The sequence below is a fragment of the Rattus norvegicus genome, chromosome 18 (genome assembly GCF_021556685.1).
Source record: "Rattus norvegicus strain SHRSP/BbbUtx chromosome 18, alternate assembly SHRSP_T2T, whole genome shotgun sequence".
Taxonomy (NCBI): Eukaryota; Metazoa; Chordata; class Mammalia; order Rodentia; family Muridae; genus Rattus; species Rattus norvegicus.
Window position 1 is genome coordinate 57,416,949 of NC_141551.1, and position 17,602 is coordinate 57,434,550.

Below are 17,602 nucleotides of genomic sequence, written 5' to 3' on the forward strand. Positions count from 1 at the left end.
AGACGGTTTATACTTTTATGTCTAACTTCCCTATTCACCGGCTTCTGTCACCACTTCATGTTGCGGCTTGTGTTACCAGGTTATGACTTTTCCTTAGCAAGCAACGATCCATTGTACAAATGGATCCCAATCTGCTTATCTAGCTGTGTGCAGAAGAAACATTTGGGTTGGTTTTTAGCTCTGGGCTATTACGAATGGAGATGCCAGGAACATTCTTGCATAAATCTTCCTGCAGATATATGTTTTCATCTCTCATGTGTTCACAGCTGAGAGAGGTGTTGCTGGATCACAGGTAGGTGTATTCTGAATTTTTATGACACTCTCATGTAGTTTCCCAAAGTTGCGCCCTTTGTATTCCCACCGGGAACATACGTGAAATGCTAGCTACCAGGGCGGGCGTATGCAGGTGTTTTGAACTGTATTTCACCAAAAACTAATGATGGTGAGCTCCTCTTTAGGAGTCTGTTGGCCATGTATTTTCACTCTTTTGGGATGAGTTGGTTTGGGTTATTACCTATTTTTTTTATTTATTTTAGAGATCAAGGATGTCCTGGCTTACCTCAGGGTCATAACATACTTATCAATATTTTCTTGCAAAAAAATCTTATAATTTTTAGCTTTTATTTTCTTTAGGTCTATGATGTATTTTGAATCAGTTTTCACATATTGATTAACTGAGGTCTTATAGAAAGACTCCCTTTAATTTATTTTTTTCCTTTACGCTTATTATTCTCTCATAGACTACACCCTGACTACAGTTTCCCTTTCCTTCCCTCCTTCCAAACTCTCCCCACATCTTCCCTTTCCCCCAAGATCCAAGGCCTCTTTAACTTCCCTCAGAAAAAAACCAGCCTTCCAGGGGCATCGATCACATATGGCACATCAAAGTACAAGAAGAGCAGCCACATATTCTCACCCAAGGCTGGATGAGGCAGGGCAGGAGGAGGAAGAGTCCCACAGCAAGGCAAAAGTGTCAGAGAATGCCCCCCTACCCAATGTTAGGAATTCCACGAGAACATCAAGCTAATATTAGGTGGAGCTTGGGGAGTACAGTGGAGGAGGAAGAGGAGGAGAGGGAGAGGAAGAAGAAAAAGGAGGCAGACGGAACAAGGATACCATAAGAGCACAAGAACATGACCCACAGAATCAACTGACTAGAACTCGAGTGGGCTCACAGAGATCAGGAAGCAGATATGGATCTGACTTGGGTCTTCTGCATGTATGTTAATTTTATTTTTAACATTTATCTTAGGACAAGGTGTGTGGTTTGAATAAGAATGATCCCCTCCCCCACCACATACACACACACACATACATACACACACATACACACACATACATACACATACACACACATATACACACATACACACATACATACACACACATACACACATACACACACATACACATACACACAGACACACACACACACACACACACACACACACACACACCTCATTGGCTCAAATATTTGAATGCTTAGTCACCACAGAGTGGAACTTTTTCATACGATTAGAAGGATAAGGATGTGTGCCCTTGGAGTAGGTATGGCCTGTGCTATGCCCAGATTCTCATTCATTCTCTCTCTCTCTCTCCTCTCTCTGTCTCCTCTCTCTCTGAATATATTAATCATGATATAACTCTCAGCTACTGATCTAACACTTCCTGCGTGGTGATAATGGACTAAACCTCTGAAACTGTAAGAAAGCCCCAAATTAAATGCATTCTCTTATAATAGTTGCCTTGTCTCTTCACAGCAATAGAACAGAGACCAAGACACAAGGTCTTATCATATAACTCTGGCTGTTGTGGAACTCATTATGTAGACCAGGCAGGCCTCTAACTCACTGAGATCTACCTGCCTCTACCTTTCAAATGCTAGGATTAAAGGTGTGTGGCACCTTCCTTCCTTCCTTCCTTCCTTCCTTCCTTCCTTCCTTCCTCCCTTCCTCCCTTCCTCCCTTCCTTCCATTTCTTCTCTCTTTCTCTTCCTTCCTTCCTTCTTCCCTTCCTCCCTCCCTCCCTTCCTTCTTCCCTTCCTTCCTACTTCCCTTCCTCCCTCCCTCCCTCCCTTCCTTCCTCCCTCCCTTCCTTCCTCCCTCCCTCCCTTCCTTCCTTCCTCCCTTCCTTCCTCCTTTCCTCCCTTCCTTCCTCCCTCCCTTCCTTCCTCCCTCCCTCCCTTCCTCCCTTCCTCCCTTCCTCCCTCCCTTCCTTCCTTCCTTCTTCCCTTCCTCCCTCCCTCCCTTCCTCCCTCCCTTCCTTCCTTCCTGCCTTCCTCCCTCCCTCCCTTCCTTCCTTCCTGCCTTCCTTCCTCCCTCCCTTCCTTCCTTCCTTCCTCCCTTCCTCCCTTCCTCCCTTCCTCCCTCCCTTCCTTCCTTCCTTCCTCCCTCCCTTCCTTCCTCCCTCCCTCCCTCCCTCCCTTCCTCCCTTCTTCCCTCCCTTCCTTCCTTCCTGCCTTCCTTCCTCCCTCCCTTCCTTCCTTCCTTCCTTCCTCCCTCCCTCCCTCCCTCCCTTCCTTCCTTCCTTCCTTTTAAACTTTTTACTGTGGGCGTTTGAAGTTTCAAATCTTAAGGATCTGAAGTCGGACAGCCTTCTTTCCAACCACACAGGTATCCATGCAGCCGCACCAGGTTACCCCAGGACTCCTTTTTAATGTCAAAACCATTTGTGAATCTCTCCACATGAGTAGTGTCTTTCGGTAGCTTTTTGTCAAGTTGAATTTCCCCCAACACATGCACTGACAGATGCCGTGCATCTGAAGTTGAGCATGCACAGACATTCTCTCAAGCTCTGGAAGCGATCCCCAGTCCCTCCATGGTCTGTGGCTGCAGATGGGGAGCAGATGTATGCACAGCTGACTGACTCAGGACTCCCAACCTCCAAGAGCCTTGGATGCAAGAGGGTCACTAAGGAATGCACTAGCAAACCACACAGATCTACAGAAAAGGAGTTGTAGCCAGAAAACTGGTGGAATCAAAATATTCAAATGAAATGGACTTTATCGGAGGGGATAAAATCACTGCAGAGGGGACTGAAAAGGATCTTTATGGAAGAGCATTTTATCCTAAAGATGGCTAGAAGTGTGATAGGATGGGAACAGTATAAGAATGCAACACATGGCTTATCCCCCTTTCCTTGTTGGAAATCTCAGGCATGGTTTACAGAAACCCAGCTGAAAGTACTTGATGTGAAAATAGAATTCATTGGTTCTAACAATAGGGAGGTCTGAGATGGGAGGCAGCTTTGGTTTCAGATGTGGATGGACTCATGGGAGTTTTTTATATGGTCACGGCTATGGTTTTATTTTTCCCACGTTTGTTAGATAACATGGCCACTGGCGCCCCTCTGTCACCATCTCAATTCGGTAACCTCAATGAAGTGAACAATTCACTTTAAAAATCAATGTGACCCCTGACTCATGGCTGAAGTAAAAAGAAAAAAAAATAGGGGGTGGGACTATTTATGGGGAGTGTTCAGAATGGGGTCTAACAGGTAATAAAGTTTATTAGCTAACAATTAAGTCCCGTGTCATCAATACAGACGGGACTAGATGATGAGGGCACGTCAGTGTCAGCCAGCCCAGCGTGAGGATTACTCACATATTTAAGGGACTTCTCCCAAGGCGTTCGACTGTACTCATCACTCTCTCACGGTCTTTCTGAGTGTTTGCCATGTGTTGGGTACTATGCAAAGCATTCCCACCTAGCCTTTTCCTCCCTCTCACTCCTATCTAGAGAGGAAACTGAAGTGTGGGCAGGGAGAGATAAGTCACTGCAGGTGATGCGGCCAGCAGAGTTCCTGGCTGGAATCTGAACCCAGTCTACTTGTGTGATTCTAGCTCAAGCACGATCTAGGTTTCTTGATTGGGTCGGTGACCTCGTTTTTCAAGTTTTCCAGTTTGCATGGTGTCAGAAAGCAGAATCAGATGGCAGTCGCACCGGTGGGCATCAGAGTAGCGATGTAGGTCATAACGTATGGGGAACTGTAGTGCCACGACCTCTTTGCAGCCCGGGTGGTCTCCCTCTCATAAGTCACCTGTTGCCAACCCCCGGGCTCTGCAGTGTATCAGTTGGGTGTTGCCGTGCGTTCTTCTTAAATAATGCACAAGTCTTGTCAGGTCACTCAGCGCAAAACCTCCTGTATCTCCCCTTCAGCTACAGACCGTAAGGCATACTCCTTAGCTGGTACCTGAAACTCTCAAAGACCGGATGCTCCCCAGCCCTCCTCCACACCGTATATCAATCGGGCACCTTGCTCAGCGCATGCGCACAACAAACAGCTGGTGCTCCTGGCCTTTCCCTGCCTGCTCATGTCCTTTCATGGTGTTCTATGTTCCAGTTCCCAGCCAAAGGCCAAGGCCTCAGGAGTTGTACAGTAAGGGGCTGTGAGATGCTTGTCAGTCAGAATAACTAAACAAGTCATGCTGCTGTTCCTTCTCCTTGACCTAACACAAATTTGTTCAACTCCTTGAGGTCTAGATTGAGTGGTAGATTCCTGGGCCTTGCAAAGGCTTGCCTACATCAAACCCTGCCTACTCTCTCCACACCTGAAGGCTTCCCTCAGTAAATTCCCAGTGCCTGTCCTTTGGCGACTCTGGCTGGAGATGGTCTTAGGTTGAGATTTCCGTCCTGTGCACCTCAGGTGCCTGGAACATCATTGCCACATAGATCGGGGTGGTTGGGGGGGTGGGGGTGGGGGTGGGGGTGGGGAGCTTGTTTATTGCCTGAGTGAATGAGCAAGACTAACATCCAGTCCCTGTGTTCCCTGGGGCTCCCCTCACAGAAAACAGGGAAAGACCATGCAAAGGACGAGCAGAAGCAGGAAAGGTGGCCCCGGCCGGGAAGATACGGTTTGATACCGCACAGCAGCTTCCCAGCCTGTGGGACCTTGTCCAGGTGATTTACTTGTGAACTTCAGTTCCCTTTTATGCAGAAGAATGACATTAGTTGTATCTGTTCGTGTATCTACTCAAGGCTCCGTCACCTGTTTCAGATCTGTGGCCTGGAGCAGCTATGTCTCTTCCCTGAGCCACTTTCTTTTTTCTGTGAGTTAAGTAAGTATAATACGTGGTGTGCACCATGCAGGATTCCTGCGTGGGCTCGGCGGGTGAGTGTGTGGGAAGCTGTGGACCTCTCTGTTCTGTATATGCAGGCACAAGCAGTGCTCATCTAACACTGAATGTGGAGCAAGGGGTAGAGCAGCACAAACCAGGGCGGACTGTCACGTAGTCAACACTATTTTTCACTGGTTTTCAAAGGGGGACAAGAGAGAGAAAGGAAATCAATGAGCTAATGAACGTAATCATTGTGGGCTATGCTAGGTCTGTTTGTGATGAATGGCGAGAACGCAGCATCACGTAGAGACCTTTGTTAGATACGGAGCTCAGGGGAGTGTTGTAAGGAGCCCATAAAGTAATGTGTAGAAAACACTCAGGCTACAGTTAGAAAAGAATGTTTCTTCATTGGGAGGAGAGGTAGGGTGGGAGAGGGGAGGAGGGTAGGGGAAGAGGAGGAGGGTGGGAGAGGGGGAGGAAGGGGAGATGGAAAGGGAGGGGGAAGAAGGAGAGGGAGAAAGGGAGGAGGGGGAAGAAGAGGGGAAAGAGGAAGGGTTGGAGGAAAGGGAGGAAGTGGGGAAGATGGGAAGGAGGAGGGAGGGGAAGAAGGGGAGGAAGAAAAGGAGATGAAGGAGGGGGAGGAGAGGGAGGAGGGGAAGAGAGGGAGAAGAAATCTTTGATGGAGGTTGGGCTTCTCATTGTTCCATAAATGCTGCCTCCCAGGTCTCCTCTTCTTATGTGTGTGACAGTCTCAGCTCTGTGTGTGCCCTTTGAAAGGGGGATTTATGGTTACCCGAGGTCACATAATCCTAACATCAGAGGCAATGCACCCATGCTGACTGTGAAAATAGCATCATTCGGCGGATGCTTTCGTCTACCTTTGGACAGCAGGGCCAGGATTCCTGGGAGGTTCCCTGGATCTTAAAATGCAGGAGCAGACCTCAGGCAGCCCCCGTTCCTGCATGCAGAGAGTGGCTCGCAGCAGGAAGATTGGCACTTGGTGGAGTACGCTTCAAGTGCTTAAAATAGATCAACTGTGTCATTAGACTACTCAAAGCAGTCATCTCATTGGCTCCGCTGGTGAGGGCAAGTGACGGCAGCCCGCGGAGAAAGACCTTTGCTTTGCACAAAATTAAGCAGAGGAAAGGAAGCAGCTCTAGAAGATTCTGCCAGGGTGGAGTGGGGAGTGGGCTCGGAGAGGTGGGGCTGGTCACCAGTGCAGAAGCCCCCCCTTGTCAATGCCCCCCTTGTCTGGCTTGTGCCCCACTGAAATTTCTGAGGAGTTAACTACTCTCAGGCAGACATGGACCAGTGTATGATGTTGAGTCTGACATTTTCTTGCTCCCTAGCAGGTCTCCAATCCTCCACTGTTCTGGCCACTTTTTCCTACACACCCAGGGGACCACTGTCCTTTCAGCACATGATGCTTCTTCGTAAAGAGCTCTAGGCAGGTTCTGCAGAGCACGTCCACATAGCCTGAATCGCATGTGCCAGCAACCCACAGTGCTCAGCGTCTCCTCCTGAGTCTGAGATGAGCCCACCTCAGTGGTTTCTCCTTCCTCGATAGGGGAATTATGGTCAAGGACGGGGCACAATCATCTGTCTTTATCCAAAAGCTTAAGAGAGCACATGGGCTTTTCATTAACTAATTCATTCGTCAGGTGTCTTCTGAGTCGCCGCTCTGTAACAAGCGCCGTGCTTTGCTTTCTTCTAACTTCCCCAGGGGAATGGGCAAAAATTCTATCCTAGAAAGACCCCAGGTATCTAAGTGAGGTCCCTGTTGTAGCCTCCCAGGACATACTCCTGGCAGCTGTTACAGAGCTCACACTGTGACTAGAAGTCCTCGGCTGGACCAGGTATGCTTTCTATGTCACGACAAAAATGGAACAACTATCAAAGAAGACCTGAAGGATGCTGTTCAGGCATTTCAGGAACCATTGATCCAAAATAGTCATCTTTGCTCTTGGCCCTACTTTCTACTACCAGGTTGGTTCCCTGGAACCAAAGGTGACCTCCCGGAGGTATAGTGCATCCTGCCTCCCCTCAAATGCATGTAACTCGATGAGATACCCACTTCCAGATGTCCATCGGCTAAGGAAGTAGGGCTCACAGCGGGGTCTGCTCCCTTCAAGGGGACTTTAGTACCTGACGGGAGGTAGGTTATTCACCTACCAACTCCAGGAACTCAGAAAGATCCTCCTGCCTCTGCCTCTCGGGTGCTGGGATTTAAGGCATGTGCCACTCTCTGACTCTAGTTTTGGTTGTAAACACCATGGGTCAGCTTTAGTTTCTCCATGGGAAGATGCACTTCTCCACATTTGACGCTATATAGATCATCTACTAGAGCTGGCTATAAAACCCAGGGTCACAGAGGCAAAGTCACTCAGACATACTTATTAAGTGATAGGAAGTAGGGTCAATGAGGCTAAATAGACTTGTGTAAATACAGTATACCTGAATAATAAATCCTCTGACTGTGTCTGTGTTGGGGGGAAAGGAGGAAGAGTGCTTTGAAATCTTCAAGGTTTTTTTTTTGTTTTCGTTTTTTTTAAAAACTTTTTAAAAAAGATTTATTTATTTATTATATTTAAGTACACTGTTGCTGTCTTCAGACACACCAGAAGAGGGCATCAGATCTCATTACAGGTGGTCATGAGCCATCATGTGGTTGCTGGGATTTGAACTCAAGACCTCTAGAAGAGCAGTCAGTGCTCTTAACCACTGAGCCATCTCTCCAGCCCTTGTTTTCTTTTCTTGTTTTTTTTACAGACAGGGTTTCTCTGTGTAATCCTGGCTATCTGGGAACTCACTATGTACATAGATCAAGCTGGTCTCAAACTCAGAGATCCACCTGCCTCTGCCTTCCGGGTGCTGGGATTGAAGGCCTGTGCCACCACCACTCGACGCTGTTCCAGTTTTGTTTTTAAGATAACCCAGACATGCCAATTTTGAGTTGAATAATAATTCAAATTTATTGAAAATTCAGTACAAGGCAAACCCAGCATGCCTCATTGTACTTACTTGTGTGGTCCGTGAAATCTGGCCACACTGCTTTCATTTATTGTCTGTTACCAGAATCAGGCTTGGTGCTGGCCTAATTTTTAGCAAATACTTTTTAAGTGAGTACATCATGCAGTTTTGACTAACTTTTTGGACATTACCAGGAACTAGGCAGACTGGAAAACCAAGACCATGCCTGGAAGCTCCCTTATCATACTGAATACCGTAGTTGCATAAGGTCCTGAGTGGGTGTGTGATTCGTGTTCAGCGAACTGAGTGTGAATATGCTAAGCCACTTTTGGTCTTCCCCTGTATGACCTCACTTCCTTCCCCTCCCATTCTTCCTTGCTCCTTCCCTCCTTCTCTCCCCCAACCCCTATTTTCCCTTCCTTTTCTCCTCTCTTCCTCCCTCCCTCCCTTTCTTTCTTTCTAAGACAAAAATCACAAGTAGCCCAGGCTAGCCCTGGTGGCTATGTAGCTGAGGATGACCTTGAAAAATTGATCTCCTTTCCTCTACTGCTTGAGTGCTGGGATTACAGGTGCTGCTTCCACCCTGCCAACTGAGCTCTCTCTCCAGTCAAGAGGGTGATGTTTCTGGCCACAAGTGGCAAAGGGAGTGTTTAAACATCAACCCTGGAGAGACAACTTAGGTGCCGTCAGCATTTCATATCACCTGTTAGCTATGGGGGCTGCCTGATATTTGGGGACACCTACTTACAGGGAGTGCTTCCTTTGGAGGGCTTCTCTTAGCAGACATGGCCTTGGGCATTGACTTGGATCCTCCCCACCTGATTCATACCTGGAGATCTCAAGACCTGGTTTGTCAGAACACAACCTTATTTGTACATAGCCTTGGTATAAATATCAAGTAAAAATGAGGTCATGGGAGTGGTCCTAATCCAGTAGGACTGGTGCCCTTACCAGAGGAGCAAGCTGGACACAAACACACACAGAATTGTAAGACCTGAAGAGAAACAAAAAGATGTCTAGGTATAGGCTAGGAGCTTTCTGGAACCTTAGACCATCAAAGGGAACTCACTGAGGTAAAACCTTGACTTCCAACACCCGGATTTATTTATTCGCAACAACTCTATGAGAAGTCCTATTAATATTCCATGCCCTCTTGATTATCATCAAAGAAGGGAAGTTTGTGTAGAAAGCAGGCAATTTGCTTAAGATACACAGTAAGTAAGGGACAGGGATAGATTTAAATTCAATAATTTCAGTCCAGTGTTCCCTTAAGAACTACAGGATGACAATTTAATTAGCAAACTACCCAGCTTGTTGGAGATGCTTACACACTTCTGGTTGTTTTCTGTTCATGTACAATGGAATCTGGTGAATGTTGGGTGAGAGCCAGGGCTTGACCATTCACTACATCAGATGCTATCTCAGCCGATGAAGCATTTGCCAGGCAGGGAAGTCGGGATTCAAGAACTGATATCACTTCCTCTCTACCATCCAAGTGCTCTTGAAATCACACTGTGATTTCTCAGAGATGTGTGCTGTTAATTTTGGATGATTTAAAAGTGGCCATTTACATGGCTCCTCTAGGTCCTCTAAGGTAATCATTAGCAACAACGGCCTCATTGTCCGGGAAGCATTATTGGTTGTTGTTTGTTTGACTGTGTTTGTGCTGTAAATGACTCCTTTTCAGGAAGCCTCAGGACACTGGATGCAGGCAATGGCTTTAGCAGAGACATTGCTACCTGTCCTGGTATCCTTGCTGCTTCCTTTGTCTTCCATCCCTCTTTCTATCCTGCTGTGAACCCTGTGAGGATGTGGGAGAATGGGGCATAGCCTGTCAACTGCCTTTCTTATCTATGGCTTCTAGTGGGCCGGGGCTACTGTGTGAACTCAGAGGGGATAACGATGTTCCTTCTCCTGGCTGCTTCCCTAGAACTGTGTTGGTTGCTTTCTGGGAGCCAAAAATGGCAGGCCCTGATAGGTAGTGCCTACCCAGCACCTAGCAGAACCTTCTGGTTCCTTCCTTCTCCCCTTCAGGCCAGGGGCCATCGTGTCAGGGTTGGGGAGTGGGTGTCTTAACTAGCCTCCCTCCCCTAGGCATTGATGATTCTTATTTTTCTACATATTCCCCACACATCTGGGGAAAACTCTCTCATCGCCCTATATAGTGCCCTTCTAGCCCCTGCCAGAAGCGCAATTGTGAGAATCCTCCTCTGTTTTTAACCCCATACTACAAGTTGGTAGCAAGTCACATGATTTATTTTCTAAAGGATCTTTCCCCTTATTTTTGTTTTATAACCACCACAAACCCTGGCCTCTTACCTTTTCCAAACCAAGACAACGTGTGTCAACCACACAGGATTCTTACTTTCTATCTGCCCTTTATAGTAAGCCAAATACAATGCTGGGTTAAAAATCTTCCTGAATAATATGGCTTCATTTATATACAAAACCCCATAGTGGCTATCGTAATGATGAAACCATCACCCGGAGATGACCGTCAATCTGAGAGCTTGGCTTCTATGACACCATCAGTTCAGAACCTCGCTTTACTCAATGACCAACTTCAGATTCACCCCTGTTCAGTGACAGCTAACACCCACGAGCATTTCATTTGGTTCTCTCAAGAACTCTGACCTTTTTCATCTTACCAATCACAGTCTAGATAGAATCTGTTATGTCTGAGATCATGAAACTCTTGAACTGGAACCTAGGGATCCATTCGTCAAAGCACAGTTTCTTCCTGTCGGTCACACTCTTGTTGGGTTAAATAACTTCCGAATACACTTTCCAACAAAAGAAAAAGTAATTTTGTTACTGTGCCAGGCCATGAGAAAGAGCACAGAGGGCGTGGTCTGTAGTGTGTAGGATGCTCAATCCCACCTTGATTATGACCCACCCCTAAGTTTTCCATTTAAGAAAGCATAGCATTTAGGATCCATAGAAGCCCCGAGCCAGTGAGTAATATGGCGCTTTACAGAACCTGAAACTGACACTGGTGTTCAGGTCCTCAAGCACACTGGGATCAACTCTGTCTCTTCCAGTTTTGGAACTCCTGATATCAACACAAGAACTTCAACAAACAATAAAACATTGTTGCTTGAGCCTGTACAGTTGATGGGTGGTATCCATGACTCTAGACTGGGATAGCAACCGGTCTGGGTTCATGAAAATCCCAGAGCATGTCGTTGCCACAGGCTGGAAGCCACAGCCCACGTGGAATTGGGTATTTGCAGAGATGGGGCCCACTCAGGGCCCACGCGCATGCGTACAGAATGACAGAGAACAGTCTTTGAGCCCGTGAACATCTACTGTGGAGATAATGGCTGGAATAGGAATCTGGGGAGAGCCTAGCAGCTTTGGAGGGTGGAGAGGACACCAAATGAATCATGGGAGTGGGCAGAGGGGCTGGTGTGACACGGAGAGGACTTACTGGACAGCGACGGTCAGAGGAGCAAGCGCTTAGCGGGATGAAAGAGGCAAACATAAGAAGGACACAGAGAAGGGATGGGGCTGGATCACATGAAATTCTGCAGAGGGTGACACAGAAAGTGAATGTTGGGGAACAACTGAGGGACGGGACAGACCAGTTAGGAGTGCTTCAGTGGGGCAGGAGACAAATGATCCCTGAAATTAGACTGCCTATATATAGGAGGAAAGAAAGCCAGATGAGGGAGGCAGCCATAAAAGCCAGAGCCTTGAAGCCCAGTCTCTACTCTAGCATACAACTTTCAAACGCTGTGTTACGACTTATATGGGTCTGTGTCACAGTGCAGGGGCTATGAAAAATTTGGCAACGGTGAAAGGTCTCTGAGTGCTCACTGGGCAAAGATGTTCAAAGTCAAATAGGTGGTGAACTTGGTGTTTTGGCAGGTCTCGGCTGGGCTGTGTCACATGACCTCACTGTGCCCTGTCTCTGAGCTGAGAGGGCTAGGGCACCATGAGCTGCCAACAAACACCACCCGGGCACCAGGACGCAGATTCGAAGCTACCGCATGTTAAGAACAGCGGTGTTTTCACTGCATTTACTAATATTTTTGCTCTGATAGAAACATAATAGTTTAATTATGGGAAGTAAAATCTTTTCTACTGTTTAGCGGTCATCCTTCGGCAGGTAAATACTAAATTAGTATATCTTTAGTATATATTTTTGTGCATTGTGTTGGAACATTTGCTTTTAAGAACTGCTATTTGAGTCGTTGACTTCTCTTTCATAGAAAACTGTTCAATGGGGCTGGAGAGATGGCTCAGTGGTTAAGAGCACTGACTGCTCTTCCAGAGGTCCTGAGTTCAAATCCCAGCGACCACGTGGTGAATCCAGACCTATAATGGGATCTTGGTGCCCTCTTCTGCATATATTCAGGCAGAACGCTGTGTACATAATAAATAAATAAATAAATAAATAAATAAATAAATAAATCTTTTAAAAAATGAAATAAAAAAAAAGAAAATGGTCAATGAATTTTGGGTTGGGATCAGGACAGAATTTCCAACAATTTCTCAAATGGCCCTACACATATTTCTGCCATTTTGTGCTATGTATTTACATGAAATGGTGTTCAGAATTGACGTCGGTTAAATTCTGAAAATGCCAAAAATATTCTATGCCCTACTGTATCAAAATGTCAACCAAGACTTTAATTAATTATGTAAAAATAAATGATCACGTCGTGGCGGTATGCAAACTTGCTTCGGTTATCAATATGGAGTAAATGTATAGTACTTACACCTCCAGGAATTATTTCAAAATGAATTTCTTTATAATTTATTATCAGCAGATATTTGCTTTCTTTTGAACGTTATTTTTGGTTTATCTATTTTATTATTTTGTGTGTATGAGTGTTTTGTCTGCATGTACACGTGTGTGCCACATGCATGACTTGTGACACAGAGGCTTGGAGACTCTCTGGTACTGGAATTACAGACAGCTGTGAGCTGCCATGTGGGCGCTGAGAAGACCTCTGAGGCATTTCTTCAGTCCCAAATATTTGATTTCTGTACCTTTTTTTTTTTTATAAAGCTACACACCTGGAGCTGTGTCAATAATTACCAGGTGAACAGGGATGGCAAGTGGAAAAGTTTAGGAAACCCTGCTCCAGGTGGTCCCTTCTACTTCGCTCATGGGTTCTGAGTGGGGAGCCCACCTGGTGCACCCTTTTGTTCCACTCCCCAGCCTCAGAATCACTATTCTGGATGCCTTGCTAATGCTCATCACAAGTAAGGATCTAGAAAATGCTGAAATCCACACCAAGTAATGGCTGGCTGGGCACTGTCCTGTTTGGTGGCATGAGAAGCAACTTTCTTGTTAATAAACATAATTTAAACACGCTTATAAGAGCTCTTCCTTGTCATTCCATTTAACCCTCCTCCAGGTATGCTACTCAATCCCTGGTGAAGCTGTGACACCTGAGAGGACTGCTTGCTAACATCCCAGAGTTAATTTAGTGGTGACAGTGGTCCCAACGATGGCCAGAGTAAAGATGGCCGATAATCACCTGTTGCTGACACATCAGCTGTGCCCGCAGACAAGTACTTCACCAAGTATTTGACACAAATGTGTAACATGTAGTTTCCATTCCAGTCTAATTTTCTGCAGATGAAACAACAGGCTGAAAACCACACTGTTACTGAGAGAGATGATCTGATCTGGGGACCCTCTGATGTAGGGTAAGCTCCACCAATCAATCAATCAATCAATCAATCAATCAATCTTCTTCCTTCCCTTCCTTTCTCTCTCTCTTTCTCTCCTCCCCCCCCCCCTCTCTCTCTCAGCAGATTCTCACTTTGTAATTCATGCTGGCCTAGAACTTACCAGGTAGCCCAGACTGGCTTTGAACTCGGGGAAGTCCTCCTGCCTCAGCCACCAGATATCTGGGATAAGAGGCCATGTGCCACAACACCCGGCTGTACTTGCTCTTACAGTTGTCTCTAAACCATAGCCCTGTATTCTCCAGATGACCTGATTAGGAGCTGAGCAGTAAGTTATGGTTTGCCCAAACTTCGATGTTGGCACCTGAACCACCGATTAGGAATAGTGCCTACTGTCAAATACAGTTCACATCCCAGAACCTTTTGCAATCCAACAATTAAATAAATGGCTTGAAATGACCAAATACCAACAGTAAGGTCTCAGCTACAAAGCTGGAGCAATCTCCCAGTGGGGGTTTTCTCTGTGGAGCTAACAGAAGTGCCCAGCTTAGTAACTGGCATGAGGACCCCTTAACTGGCGGTGGAATAAACACTGAGAGTCATGTGAATTGGATCATTTCAAATCTAAAAGGGGCACATTTTTTTTTAATCACATCAGACTAGCCAACGGTCTCCTGCCAATATTCTGCTCTGTGGCTCTATGGCCTTGTTCCTCCTACGAGGTCTGACTTATACTCTCTCCATCTGCAGGGTCTCCGTTGAGATGAAGTTCTCAGGCCCTGAGACTCCCCACTGGGTGCTCCAGCTCTTGAGTATCCTCCCTATAGAGCGCTTGGGGGTTCCCAAGGTTGTGCTGGGCATTTTCTTGCTCATTTCCCCACACTACTGCAAATTTAACATCTCCTAATTAGAAAAGTAGACTTTTTTTTTCTGTCTGTGTCATCTACAACATTTAAGTACATTATTACATTGATCATTATTTAGACAGAAGGAAGAAAAAACAGAACGAAGGGAAATCTGGTTTGGTTTTTTGGATTTTTTTTCAGCTTATAATACTCAGTGTTGCTAATAGCACAAACATTTCTTAGGATTCTAGAACAGCAAAAGGCAGAGTCAGTTGCTAATTACCTTTCTTAGTTCCTTCTCCTCTATCAGTTACTGGGAAAGACTCCCATAAACAAAAATTCCCCTAGATAGAGTAAGGAATGGCAGGCAATCCACACCTTAATTTTTCTGAAGCACACAGATGCAAACATATGGCCCTCCGGTGACAGGGTTGACAGGGCTTGCCCCACCCCCTCCCCAAGTCTGGTACGAAGCCAGAATATCATTTCAGACTGTCAGCTATGAGGGAAAAAAATTCTTTGGCTATAAGAGGGGAAGGGAGTCAAGCCTCACTCGCTTGCTTAGCATAGCTATGTGATACACAAAGGAAGACAGCAGAGACGAGACGTGAGTCACGCAAATACGTAGTAAATAAATACATTTCGTTTCCATCCCAGCGGCTCTGCAGTTTCTCTCTGTGCCAAGGCCTTGAAATGGAGGGAGGGTCAGGAAGTAGCGGGGCTAGCCTGGACCTCGTCTCACTCAGGTGCTGAACCCCCCCTCACCCCGCCCTTACTGCCAAGCTCTAGCATTTGTAGAAAGACCTTGTCAGTTCTTGATCAGAAAGGTCTCTGATTTATTCCTCCAGATCTCATAGCTGAGCAATCTGAGATGTAGAGTTGGGACTAAGCCCAAAAGTCAGAACCCCCAACTGGGAATGCTTGCAGGGAGCCTCTGCTTCCACCGTCGGATTTGGTACCGAGATGACCCCAGCCAGCAAGTTGAAAACAGAGCCAGACAGTGCCAGTTGAACACAATCATGCCCTCCTAGGGTAATGCCTGGGTCACATTAACCCAACCAGGGCCTTCCTGGGTTGCTTGAGTGCATTTCATGATATCCAGGGCCCTAAGTGTCCGGGCCAGGCTCTGCAGGGCAGTTACTGCCAAAGCTGTTGCTCAGAGGGTTTGCCACTTCCTCTCATTCTCCTGTAGGCTAAGCAGCCTCCAGGTCGGTAGGGAACCAGCCTGGACCACTGAGGGAACAGGAGCTGGATCTTCCTCAGGACCTAAAGGTGGCTTCATGAGGATTTGTTTATCAAATTGCTCTTTGCCATCCAAGGTCCGCCCAGGTCCGCCCACGGCCTCTCTGCTCTTCCCGGGACAAGCAGGGCCTCCGTGGATTTACAGATGTGGGCATGGAGGTCTCCTGGGAGCCCCCCACAGTCAGACAATGGCCACACTACTGCTTCTTAGGCCTTTCCAGGCATAGCTAGGAGACAGCAGTTTTCCCGACAGAGGCAACTGGCGCTGCCGATTAAACATTAGCAAAATCATCAGGAAAAGGCAGACCTCAAAGCTCTCCCTGTGCCAGGGAGCTCCGAAAGCACCCGAAGAAAAAGGAGTCAGGTGTCCCCGCGGATACCGGCTTCCTTCCTCTTTCCAGGCAGCCCGGGCGCAGGCTCCTGAACCTCCCGCCCCCACCCCTGTTCCCATGGCAAAGGAGAGGAGGATCCACTTACTGCTCGTGTTCATGGTGATGCCTTTGCTCTGGGTCGTTCATTCAAAACGGAGGCCCGGGTTGCTTTTTAAATCTTGTGTTCTTCTCCTGGCCTCACTCATCACCTAAGGGTGAAAAGGCAGAGCAGGGCCAGCTGTGTATCCTCAGGTGCGCTCTCCCCCTGCTGGCCCCTCTCCGTCTGGGCTGGAGCCGCTGGCCTTTAAGGCGAGTGGACGAACAGGGCAGGTGAACAGAGAGGAGGGGCAGGCGAGGAGGACTCAGGTGCTTCGTCCTCAGCACCTGGGACCCGAACCCCGGGCAGTAGCGAGGCTGGCAGCGCCGGCTCGTGCGCACCCCGCGTTATCCCAGCCGGCAGGCTGCGGAGCCCGAAGGGGGTGTGGACCACAGGGAGGCAGGGCGGAGGCAGCGCGTCCCCGCCCGGCCTCGGGAGCAGCGACCCGCCCCGGGACCCACCTCTTGTCCAGTTTTGGGAGCCAGAGGCCCCTGCCCCGGCCCCTGCAAGTGGCTCATGAATCCCGCTGGTCGTCTGGGGTCTGGGATGCCAGGGCGAGCCAGGCGAAACCTGAGAGCTCGCCATCCATGATGTGGGCTCGCAGCTTGGCAGCTCGGGGGGCGCGGCCGCTCGCTGCTGCCACCTGCTGGACGCGCCGGCGCGTGTCTGAGGCTCCGCCCTGCAGGGCATTCTGCCTGAGTGCTGGGGTGGTGGGAAGAAAAAAAAAAAAAACACCAACTCCACCCCCTCCCCTAAAAAAAAAAAACGGGACCCTGATGTCCTGAGGGCAGTAGTACGGGCGGGTGGGGTGGGGGTGAACCTGGGACCTAGGGGGTGAGCCGATATAAGGAAGGAAAGAGGAAAGTTATCACTTAGAAGGAGAGACTGGATTTGCTGGAGTTTGAGCTCCCAACTCAGCCCAGGGCTGACAAGCTGGGTGCAGTTTAGCTTTGAGCAGGTTCCTACTGAACTGGATCCTGAGGTAGCTGTGTCAGTAAATAAGACAGATGCTCAGGATGCCGTTTTCCTTTCAGCTCGTGTCCCCGTTCCCCTACTTACTCTCTTGATTTCTGGGATCACTAGATTAATTTGCTCTGACAGCCTACCTCCCCTGTCGCACAAGCAACGTTCACTGTATGACAAAAAAAGGGTCTTTTCAGTAGACCTCCTCCATCAGGGCCTGGCACAGTAGGTATCAGTATTTGTCGGAAAAAAAATGACCCTTGTGTTATGTGACCCTAATATACCCCAACCCTAATTGTGGGAGGTCTAAGCATCTTCACCCTGTTGCTCTCCCATCTGAGGAAGGCAGCAGGTACATAGCCTCATGATGCTGGGTCACCTCCGCTTTTGTACAGCTAACTTACCTCGAGTT

At 47.7% G+C, this 17,602-nt stretch overlaps 1 protein-coding gene across 13 annotated transcripts in view; it reads right to left on the reverse strand.

Moving 5' to 3' along the window:
• The window catches only part of Ablim3 (actin binding LIM protein family, member 3), a 119,492-nt gene extending 102,655 nt beyond the window's left edge, over positions 1-16,837 (reverse strand). For 12 of the 13 annotated variants that reach the window (XR_015642309.1, XR_015642308.1, XR_015642307.1 and 9 more), the window contains exons 1-2: positions 16,689-16,837; positions 16,237-16,339 (exon numbers count right to left, since the gene is read on the reverse strand). Coding sequence is in view for 5 of the 13 variants with exons in the window: in XM_087592803.1 (XP_087448929.1) it covers positions 16,237-16,249 (13 nt within the window). In the remaining 8 variants the exon portion in view is untranslated. 13 annotated transcript variants of the gene reach the window in all.
• Positions 16,838-17,602: the final 765 nt, after the last annotated feature.